Source organism: Pecten maximus, chromosome 11 (genome assembly GCF_902652985.1).
Source record: "Pecten maximus chromosome 11, xPecMax1.1, whole genome shotgun sequence".
In the NCBI taxonomy this organism is placed as follows: domain Eukaryota; kingdom Metazoa; phylum Mollusca; class Bivalvia; order Pectinida; family Pectinidae; genus Pecten; species Pecten maximus.
This window is the reverse complement of record NC_047025.1, coordinates 23,966,056-23,978,405: the sequence shown is the minus strand read 5'-3', so window position 1 is coordinate 23,978,405 and position 12,350 is coordinate 23,966,056. Positions and strand designations below refer to the sequence as shown.

Genomic DNA, 12,350 nt, shown 5'->3' with positions numbered 1-12,350 from the left:
ATGGTTTTACAAAGCAGTAAACTCAAACAATCAGGTCCATTTCCAAAAAGTCAACATAAAAAAATGATTTCTCCCTGGGATAAACCACAATTATATATATCGGACACAGGCTATACATGTATTACGAAAACAGGTAATGTTGAATGGTACACACAGTCATTTTTTATGGACTATTCCCACTAAAAACAATCATTGATTATAACAAAATACATTTGATAGTTCTTGGGTGTCTCGATTAAGTCATCGCATGACTGGAGTTTCAGATATCCTACCGATCGAAAATATTCGAGTTCAAATTCAAATCAGAGACCTATATAGTATATAGGTCTCTGTTCAAACTAATTTTATTCTCTTTTCACATAATGTATAGAGATACCATATTTACAATTTAATACATACAACTATTGATAGGAAGGGGCTATAGTAACGATGATATCCGTCCCTTAATCATTCCAACTCAAATTCACGTGCAGCTATCAATCTCAAACTTCACGCACTGGTCCTGCATCAAAAGGGTTTTATTGGGATTTCTTTCCAAAAGGTTAAAGGTCAAGGTCACTGTTACTATATATAGAAAATTGTTGTGTGTTTTTTTTATTCGGACAACATTCATGTGGATCGATGAAGCACAAACTTTACACACCGCTCCTTTATTGGGTGCGCTTACTTGTTTTTTCGGGTAAACAGAATATAGGCCAAGGTCACTGTTACTATGAATAGGAAATTCGTTTTTGCTCAATAACATGATCTCTGTTGGACATATCCTTCCGTTCGGATCACAAATTTCACAAGATAACGAAACGTATATGGACACCTTACATACTGCTTCCCCATTAGCAGTGCCTGTGTAATTGGTTTTCAATGCAAAAGGCCAAGGGTCAAATGCAAATGTCACAATTACTGAAAATAACAAAACAGTTCCTGGAAAATAAATCGATCGGGGGATTAGTACCGTTCAACGATGCTTTATTAGGTCTCTCCTTCGAATGACGGGATATAAATTGTATTAATACCGGTTCTTAAATAATTTCTTGTCCGGACTGTAACGGCTAAATCCTTGAAGATATCTAACATAACCTGCAGTATACTTGCACCCCCTAAAGCTGATGCACTGTGATTTCGACCTCAAGGTCAAATAAGTGCAAAAAAATCCAATAATTATTATTATTCGGTCAACAACTTTTGAACCGTTAAGTATGTATTAATGCTAATTGCTGTATACCTTAATTACCCAATGGCAAAAGTGCAATGCTCTGTCATTGGATCATTGCGACCGTGGCCTCAAGGTCAAAGCTCAAATAAGTGGGATTTTCCCAAATAATTTCTTGTCCGGGCGATAACTTTTAAACCGTTAAAGATAGCTCAATGGAAGTTGCTGTACACATGTATCACCCAATGGCGACGTGCAGTGCTCTGCGACCTTGACCTGAAGGCTTAAGGTCAAATGAGTGAATTCTGCCCAGGCCATGGCTTCTAAACCGTTAGAATATGTTGACGAAACTTGCAATATATACATTTATTTGCATCACCTAAATCCTATCTGAATTGCACTGCCATTGGGCCACAGTACGTTTAAACTGGTAAATATTAAAAGCTGAATACATACCTTTATCATCCACTAGATGATGTGTAGTGCTGTTGGCCATGACGACAAATGACTTGAAGTGAAGGTAAAGATATTGGTTCTTCAGACTTCTTATCACTTCTTGTTGGTGTTATTCCAGTAAAATCTTGTCCGGGACATAACGTTTGAACAATTAAAGAAACCATGATGGCACTAAAAGCATCACAAACAGGCGATGTGAAGTGTACTATACTCGGGTCCAATTAACCTTCATTTTCAGGTCAAAGGTCAATTGAGTGCACATATTTTCGATGCCTATTGAAGGAGAAAGGGGTTGGGGGGGGGGGGGGGGGGGAGGGGTATTCATAAAAAAAAAACAAACCTTTTGTTTTATAATGTGTTACGACCAATCTACAGTTGGAGGCATTTAAGTCCAAGCATTAAATTCATTGTTGGAATTAACAATGTGACAAATGTCTTTGCGCATGCGCAAAAAAGAACGTAATATAAATGTGTAGTTTATAAAACTATCTGTATCTGTATGAATACGTTGTAGTGCCCTATATAGGTTTTTATACAACGGTATGTGACAATATATTTTCATTGCCCATCAATACCTATACAATGTGCTAGAGGCAACTTTAATTGTGTCAAATTCAAATTAATTTTATTTCTATTTCACAAAGATAATGCATAGAGAAAACATATTTACAATATAATACAAGCAATTATTGTAGTGTTCGTAGTCGATACACAGCACTGTTTCAAAATACTACTTTAATGTTACTTATTCTTATAAAAGTATACACATTTTCATTAGAGTTTTAATATTAGCTGTATTCATCAGCTTATTAGGCTCAATAATATTTGGTCTTGACCAATAATATTTGTCTGTAAAACTCTACGAGCAGACAATGTTGTACATTAAAGTAAATAATGAAATTCGTGTCGGATATAGTCAATGCCGAGAAACTTTTAAATAGGATTTATCACATTTTTCAAACAGAGAATTATTCGTGTCCGAATTATTTTACAATATAAAACTGATGAGTTTTATTGAGAGAGTAACTGAATGGCCTATTACGTATTTTTTAAATTATTGCATCGTATGAATCGAACACTGAAACAGCTGACGGCCGGTATAAAGAGTGACATGTGGTATGTTCCTGTGTTTTTATAATGATGGTCTTCTAACATAACACAGACGATATTTATTTGTCAAATCTACAATAAGAGACTTACATACCTTCCAATTTACAAAAACTATACATTTTCAACGTTTAAATAACGTATGTATCGATTTAAGTCAGGTAACGTAAAATTTCCACAGACGCTGTTAAAGGGAAATCTCTCATCATCATACCGGTGAACAAAACGTGTCAACAAGTATCTCTCAATCGTACTGATGCCTCCTCTTTTAACATAAATCACCCATTTGGCAATCACCTCAACATTAGCCTGTGATACAATTGTCTGAATTTAACCAACATTGGGCGTTCTATTAATAGATTATTTTCGTAATATATTATGAAACTAGGTATTTACCCCGCACACAATGTTTCCAGAATAAATCATTTTTTGTTTGTTCGAAAATAATCGGGTAATAAAAACTTAAAACTTTTCACAAATGTTCATGTTAGCGAGTCTTCATTCCGAGGTATTTCCTATCCTGTATATTCCAGGGATTGTTTGTACATGGGAGAAAACTGTGTTTTACACCACCATAGGCTGAACGATAAGTATAAATTCTCATGCCAGTACTCATATTAGCTATGTGTATGACTTATCTCGTTTTTTGAAATGTTGTTTAATTTTTTAGCAGCATATATTTGGATTTGACGTCTAATATCAAGACCCTGGACTTATTGGTTAATGACCATCATTATATTATTGGTTAAAGAGAACAAGTCGTTTAAAGATTTTAACACATTTTACTCCTGTGACCTTTGAAATAGATCAAGGTCATTTATTTACACAAACTGTCAAACACACTACCGGCCAGACGACAGATGCCAGACTACTGCATTAGCTAACTTGCCCTTTAGACATGCGAGCTTATGAAATCAACGTTCTTCACATAAATACATTTACCTGCACATCGTATATTAAACGAACTAATGAGATTTTTCAAGCTTCTCCATAGTAACACGGAGGTTAGTGTTCCCGATTGAATCCTTCCAGCCACTAAATTGGTCCAGAAGATTAATAGTAATAGGATAACTGTATTTTTCAGAACAGGATATTTCAAGTGTTTATTTTTACAAAAATTCTCGTGACTTACCATTCCAGTTACATGCTGGTCAAATGATTTGATCCCTATGACCTTAAATAAGATAGCACCTTATATCTGCTATATGATAATAAAATATCAAATATGGCCCTAGGTATATATAAAACATTTTATTTCATTTAAAGGGTTTAAACACTTTTGACCAATTCAACTCAATTAATTGACATTGATTGAACTCAATATGTAGCTCTCTATCTCGGATACTTATTGGTCAAATAAGCATATCCACCCTTATGATACAGGAAATGAAGAAGACATAGAATTGTTTTAGTATTTTTAATATTCAACATCAGTTTCTATATAGGTAAGTTCAACAATAGAAATAATACTGACAACAACGTGGTTCAGTAACTAATGGCACAATTACTAATGGCAAAACATGGAATAGTTGTAGAGAAGGGTTTGTCTTGGTCCTGTATGAACTTTGGCATTGGTCGACCTTTGACCTTGGTCCAAGCAATCTTGTTGGTTTCATCATCACATTTTGTTTGGGGTGTATTGAATAATATATTGACTTATTACATAGACAAAGTGGGTAAGAATAATTACTCGGAGTCAAGGGATTTGAATATTGACATGAAAAATACATGTTTTTTTTTGGTCAGAAAACATAATTAAGGAGATATTGATGACTGTTCTCTATCAACTCATTATTAAGCTACTGATAATAACTACATACCGATTTTCAACATACAAAAATCAACTATCAATATTCAAGGTAAAAGAAAGTTTCATACATTTTTTCATTACCAATTTTACAGTTATTTCAATCAAAACAGACTATATTTTTGTGAGAAAACATTGTATATCCTATGGCTTTACTTTTAAATACATGTACTAGTACATATTACATGTATCATTAACATTTTATGTTGTCTTACTCCCTCTAACCCCAAATAAATAAAAAAAAAATCTTTTTTTATAATCATCCTGATCTTCAGTTACAATATGGCACCAATACCGGTAGATGAAATGTGATATAGTGCTGGCCGACAGTGTTGTTTTGATCACCACTTTACAGCTATTTGTGACTTTTTGACTTTTTGACTGGGAAAATATTGCAGAATTTTTTCGAAAACAAGGAAAATATGAATTTAGGCAGAAAGGAGGTTATTTCTATATGTTTCAAAAAACACTTACAAAAGACAAGTTTACCAGGAAACCTATTTGTCCTATTGTTATAATCTTTAGACAATGCCATTACAATTTTAAATACCTGGGTAATTATAAATGTTTTACAAGTAAACAGCAAAGAAGTCATAAAATTCAAAATTCTATTTTTTGAATAATTCATATTTGCCAAAAATGTCAACATGATCTTGATGTAGAAGACAACGAAGCTATTAAAATTAATATATGAGAATCAATGTTATTCTTATTTGGTAAGTGGATTATATACATTGTAGTTTTAAATTATTACATCTATGAAAATTCAATGTTATACTCCCTTATCCATATAAGTATAGAAAATTCCCAAAACCACATAAAAACAACATTAGAAGCAGATAAAAAAGTTCAGTTATAAAATTGGAAGCATACACATGCACTTTGTCCCATAATGGAATTATTTCACATTAGCATACATGTTTTATGCAAAATTTAAAGTAAATCCAGGAAAGGAAATCTGTATACTGTAATACAATGCATTTAACGATGATACAAATTGTCCATTATTCTAATGTCACTTCTGAACACAATTATATTATTGCACTTTCAACATCTGTAAAATGAAGATGGTAGTATTTTGACAAAATGGTCAACTGTGATAATGGAATTTGATTCTTCCTTCATATGTTATTATAAACATGCCACTGTATGACAATTATCATTCTGAATCTATGTTTATAGGAATTAATTCACTGACAAATTTTTCATGGATATTCCAGGTACATGTATATATTTCAAACTAACCTTCAAAAGTTCTCTTTTATCAAACTACACTTGTATAGCTTAAATACATTTATCCTTTAATCTATATCCAAAACCTCAAAGCTGTACTCTAACATAAATTAAAATAGCACATTTTCACTACTATTACAATACAGGTAACTTCAACCAGTCATTACAACAAAAACTATAACTACACATCAAGTAATAAGTTTGGTTATTAATTTCTTTGAGCTTAGGTTCCATATAAGTAAGCACATATACTGCTCAAAATTTACTTTTCCAAATGATTGACTGCTGTATACATGTACAGTTGGTATTGTACACACCTTTCACCATGCCAACTGAGGTTTGAGACCTGAATCAGATAGGACACAAAAAGTTAACAGGGGGTGGGGTAGAGTCCTGTCCAACCAAGTAGGCTTTCCCAGGTACTCGGTTGTCTTTCCACCCTTCCTTGGTGTCTTTCCACCCTTCCATGGTGTCTTTCCACCCTTCCTTGGTGTCTTTCCACCCTTCCTTGATGTGTTTCCACCCTTCCTTGGTGTCTTTCCACCCTTCCTTGGTGTCTTTCCACCCTTCCTTGGTGTCTTTCCACCCTTCCTTGATGTCTTTCCACCCTTCCATGGTGTCTTTCCACCCTTCCATGGTGTCTTTCCACCCTTCCTTGATGTGTTTCCACCCTTCCCTGGTGTCTTTCCACCCTTCCTTGGTGTCTTTCCACCCTTCCTTGATGTGTTTCCACCCTTCCTTGATGTCTTTCCACCCTTCCCTGGTGTCTTTCCACCCTTCCTTGGTGTCTTTCCACCCTTCCATGGTGTCTTTCCACCCTTCCTTGATGTGTTTCCACCCTTCCTTGGTGTCTTTCCACCCTTCCTTGATGTCTTTCCACCCTTCCCTGGTGTCTTTCCACCCTTCCTTGGTGTCTTTCCACCCTTCCTTGATGTCTTTCCACCCTTCCCTGGTGTCTTTCCACCCTTCCTTGGTGTCTTTCCACCCTTCCTTGGTGTCTCTCCACCCTTCCTTGGTGTGTTTCCACCCTTCCTTGATGTGTTTCCACCCTTCCTTGATGTCTTTCCACCCTTCCTTGGTGTCTTTCCAAACTTCTCCCCTGCATGCTTCGACCCATGCCAACAAGAATGATAATGTAAAGTCTCTATAACTGTATGTGTCATAACGCGAGTACTTTGGAATATGTCATCCTATAACCCTCATCTGTCACTACAAAGTCAATGCTTATTCTTCTAACAGTTTCAGGAATACAAGTAATCAGGATTTAGTCTCCAACTCATTTAACACCACTTCATGGTATAATTATAAATCCTACCAAGTTTCAAAGAAATCAGCAGAAAAATGTAAAAGATCAGGACAACATATCAAATACTGAAACAAAGGGCAACAATTTCTGTAAAAACTGTAAAATTATCAGGCCTCTCTGGAAAAAACCCCATCTATATACCAAGTTTCAAAGAGATCAGCCAAAAAATGTAGGAGATATCCTGCCAAACAAAAGTTTATGACAGACAAACGGTTGGATGATGCCATTCCATAATACTCTCGTCAAATTTGACAAGCACATAAGAAGTTTATACACATGTAGTAAAGTTGATAACTACAATTGTGTGATACAATCTCTATATACAGCAGCCAATCCTTAGGAAACAATACAGTGACTTAGAACCCATGCTAATAATTATGTAAGTACATTTGCCAGGAATACAAGTTATATATTGTATATATACATACAGCTACCACAAGGCAATATTTTAAACAGACACCAACAAAATAACAAGTTGCAAACACTCAAAGAAGAAACAACAGTTGCGTATAAGGAATGTAGACAAGAGCTGATAAGTATACAACAATTAGTGCAGAACCTATATTTTTTTATAAGTATACAGCGACCATACAGAACCTACATTGTTCATAAGAATACAACGATCAGTACGGAACCTATATCTTCACACCTTGTGCAGAATTTAGGAATCAAGGTAATTAGTTAAAAAATTTAAATAACTTGATCAGGATTTGAAAGAAAAAGAGTAACATCTTAAAATAAGAGTACAGTCATGACGGAATTATGTCCCTTGAATGACCAATATAACAAAATGTCAATTCTATAAATAAACATATATTTTCATTGTACATGTGTGCAAGTGTAGTTTAAGTTTGATAGTTAATATAACTAGAATTAATAAGCTGGGTCCTACACATACAGGTATATACATAACAACATATACGTATCTAGTACACTATAATAGTTACAGAAAAATATCAACATACTCCTGAATAGTCAATTCAGATCCATTTGTAGAGAAATACTTCAAACACTGAAAAAAGGGACATTCATTTTCTAATATTTGCAAACATGGAAAATAAAGAATCTCATTCTGCTTTTGGTGTAATTAATCTTACAAACGGAAATATAATGATGCAAAAATAAATTAATATCAGGCATTCTAAAAAGATGGACGCAAATAAAATCAAAAGTAAATGTGAAAAAAAAAGATAATTGAACTGATACATAAATTATAGTATCAGTAACATGTTTTTCTGATCAAACTGAATGTTAAGTAACCTTGGTAATGTGGATATTTAGTAACCATGGTAATGTGGATATTTAGTAACCATGGAAATGTAAATATTTATTAATCTTGATACTAGATATTTAGTAACCTTGGTAATGAGGATATTTAATAACCTTGGTAATGAGGATATTTAGTAATCTTGGTAAATGTAGGTATTTAAAATATTCTAATGTGGATATTTAGTAACCTTGTCATGTAGATGTTTACATATACAAAGTGTATAATATTTCTGTCTGATTCACTATGGTACAAACTATGTCATGAAGCATCAACATATTTTATATTAAGCATATGATTACAAACTACAGAGAAAAGCATTCTAGAAATGATGTCATAGACAAAGTAGAACTGTTACAGTCACAATACAAAACAAACATAGATTGTAATCAACTGTCTTACCAGCTCTAAAAATAACATTAACTTGTCATGAATTCATATACAATATTGAAAAGTCATGATCAATAACAATTTGTCCATTTGTAACCAGTCATTAGGTAATGTATAAATACAGAATCAAACAAAAAAATTACCATACACAGAGACTATCCACCAAATACACAGAATCGAGCTCTCCACCATACACACGGACTATCCACCAAACATGCAGACTCACGCTCTCCATGACCATACACAGAGACTATCCACCAAACACACAGAATCAAGCTCTCCATCGATCATACACACAGACTATCCACCATACACACACACTCTCCACCATACACACACACTCTCCACCATACACACAGACTATCCACCATACACACACTCTCCACCATACACACAGACTATCCACCATACACACACTCTCCACCATACAGACTATCCACCATACACACACACTCTCCACCATACACAGACTATCCACCATACACACACTCTCCACCATACAGACTATCCACCATACACACACACTCTCCACCATACACAGACAATCCACCATACACACAGACTATCCACCATACACACACACTCTCCATCATACACACAGACTATCCACCATATACACAGACTATCCACCATATACAGAGACTATCCACCATACACAGACAATCCACCATACACACAGACTCTCCACCATACACATAGACCCTCAACCATACACACAATCCACCATATACACAGACTATCCACCATACACACACTCTCCACCATACACAGACAATCCACCATATACACAGACTATCCACCATACACACAGACTCTCCACCACACACACATACCCTCAACCATACACACAGACAATCCACCATATACACAGACTATCCACCATACACACACTCTCCACCATACACACACACTCTCCACCATACACACAGACTATCCACCATACACACAGACTATCCACCATACACACACACTCTCCACCATACACAGACAATCCACCATACACACAGACCCTCCACCATACAAACAGTCTCTCCACCATACACACAGACCCTCAACCATACACACAGACAATCCACCATACACACAGACTATCTACCACACACATACATTATCCATTATAAATATTCCCCATACACTTTGACTGACTTTTATCAAACCAATCATCAATTCTGTAAGCAACTTAATGTTCAATATCATTTCACAACGTCTTAAAACTTCTATTCACAAATACAGATATATAATGTTTTGCTGGATGATGGACAGCAATGCTATTTTTATCTCCAATGCATGCATTTTTATCAGTATATATTTCAAATTTGCTGCATTATATATATAATTATTTTCAGAAAATTTTCATGTAAGAAGTTATGTATAAAATGACAAAATACATATTTAAGGTATAATCTAATCCTATAAATCATTACCAATATACCTCTTACGGATTTTCTTATCAATTTCTCTTGTTAATGACTGAATTTGGAAGAGAAAGAAAAAGGTTAAATTGCTAAAATAAAAACTATTTGAACACTTTGTTGAAATTATTCTCCATCTGGACCAACAAGTATGATTTAATTTAACAATCACTGTAAAACTTCATAATAATGTGGGTTAACATCAAATTCTATTTTAGTTGGTATGAAAGTGGAACAGGTCCATGTACTGCACATTTCCTTTTCAACAGTAACATCTTAAATACAACAGTGAAACTTAACCAGTGAGAAATATATCAAGGATGTTTTCTTTTTAATCCAGAGAAAAGTCTAGGCTTATCAATATAGACATATTAAAATATCACAACAAAAAAATCTGTGAACACTTAAGTAATCTCTTTGATTTTATGTAAGATTTTGCAATTGATAAATTATTCAGAAAGGAGCTCATGTACATGGTAATTAATAATAACATGGATTTTTAAGCATTCACTTTTTTATCTGTTATTCATTGAAAAATTGGGTCAGATCTTGTGAAGATAATTTTAACATATTAAATTTTCTCAGATGTTATAATTATGGGTCATTTCAGTGTTGTTTCATGGCTAATAATTAACTGGACCCTTGCTCATTACATGTATATATAATCTCTGTGATTAGTGTGATATTAACTAATCAACATTTTGTTCTTTCAGTAATTATGTTAACTTAAAATTGATTGATAACTGTTTCCTTGAAACACATTAAGGATATTAACAGTTTCTGTGTAAAAAGCCTAGTGCAGTGAGTATGTGCTGCTGCGAATAGATGAGGACAGAAACGGATTAGGATCAGGCTCTTCTTTCATCACAGTTACCTTCATCCATTCTTTGGTTTTATTTGATTTCCTAATGGCATCTACAACAGTCTGAACATACAGCGAGTCTTCAAAATTTGCTGCTTGCAACACTGGATCTTGACAGTATCTTTGTCGTTCTTCTTCCTTTTCAAATGCATCTTTCACTGCTTCAATCATTCTTATGATGCCCTTTAAATATGGTGTTGCAATCTCGGCTCTAGTTTTATCTGAAACTCCATGTCTTTCCTCCTCTTTGAAGTTGATTGGATCAAAGTGTATAAGTCTCTCTTTCTTTTCAGAGTGCTTCTGACCATACAAGTCTGCACCTTTGGCAATCAGACGGCCTTTGGTCCCAACCATGAGTATTTCCTGGAGGAACATGCCAGGTATATGACTGTTGATAGTAACAGTAGCACAGGATCCTTTGTCAAGTTCCATTTGAAAGGAACAGAAATCATCACTTGTTATTTCTCTGATACCTTTGATTTTTTCAGTTTGTTTTGTGTATGTTTTCAACATTCCATGGACTTGTGTAGCTTTTTGTCCAGTCAGATAAGAAATGACATCTATTATATTACTTCCTATTGTATTAAGAACTCCACCTCCCATCATTTCATCGCACATCCAATCAAACTTCTCTTTTGGGCTTGCTTCAAAATGAATGTTGACTTCACAAATAGTCATGTCTCCAATAAAACTATCTTCCATTAGTTGTTTCATCTTGCAAATTGTTGGCAAGAAGCGCAATCCGAAAACAATAAATGACATTAATCGTGGATAATATCTGGAGGCGTTGACCATCCTTAAAGCGTCTACCTGAGATGGTCCTGCGGGTGCCCCACACAGCACGTGCTTGCCTATTCCCAGGGCTTTTACAGCTATAGGAGATTGGAGATGAGGAGGGCAGCTAATTACTAAAACATCCACGTCCCTGTTGAGCAAGACTTCATCCACTCTGTTTGTACTGAATGGTATGTTTAATTCTTTTGCAAGCTCGTCTGCCTCCTCTTTCGTTCGCCCCCACAATGCGGCAACGTGAAATCCGCATGATTTCAGCAGTGGAACGTAAGACCGTATTGATGTTGTGGTACCGATCACACCAATACCAGGAAGCATTTTCCGCATTCTGCTTCATTTACTAAGACAGTTCAACCATCAGTTCGAAATATCAACTGCTCACCTGAAGTGTATTGGAGAAATTATGAGACTTAGATACGTATGCATAGGATTTAGTCTTATCCTTCTCCTAGCAAGAATTTTCTTTCTTGGGTTCCTCTAGCTTCTTGACAGGCATTCAACGTCGTTAAAACGCTTCGGTTAAACAGTTTCGTGAAGCACAAACGTTTCGGAGATGCTACCGAAATTA

At 34.9% G+C, this 12,350-nt stretch overlaps 2 protein-coding genes across 2 annotated transcripts; both read right to left on the bottom strand.

Annotated features, from left to right (window-relative positions):
* Positions 1-4,116: 4,116 nt before the first annotated feature.
* Positions 4,117-12,348, bottom strand: LOC117337173 (glucose-fructose oxidoreductase domain-containing protein 1-like). Its single transcript, XM_033898021.1, has one exon. It carries the CDS (start codon positions 12,107-12,109, stop codon positions 10,922-10,924), a length of 1,188 nt encoding a protein of 395 aa, XP_033753912.1. The 5' UTR covers positions 12,110-12,348; the 3' UTR covers positions 4,117-10,921.
* LOC117338511 (41 kDa spicule matrix protein-like) lies at positions 6,074-6,916 on the bottom strand. Its single transcript, XM_033899866.1, has one exon. It carries the CDS (start codon positions 6,914-6,916, stop codon positions 6,074-6,076), a length of 843 nt encoding a protein of 280 aa, XP_033755757.1.
* Positions 12,349-12,350: the final 2 nt, after the last annotated feature.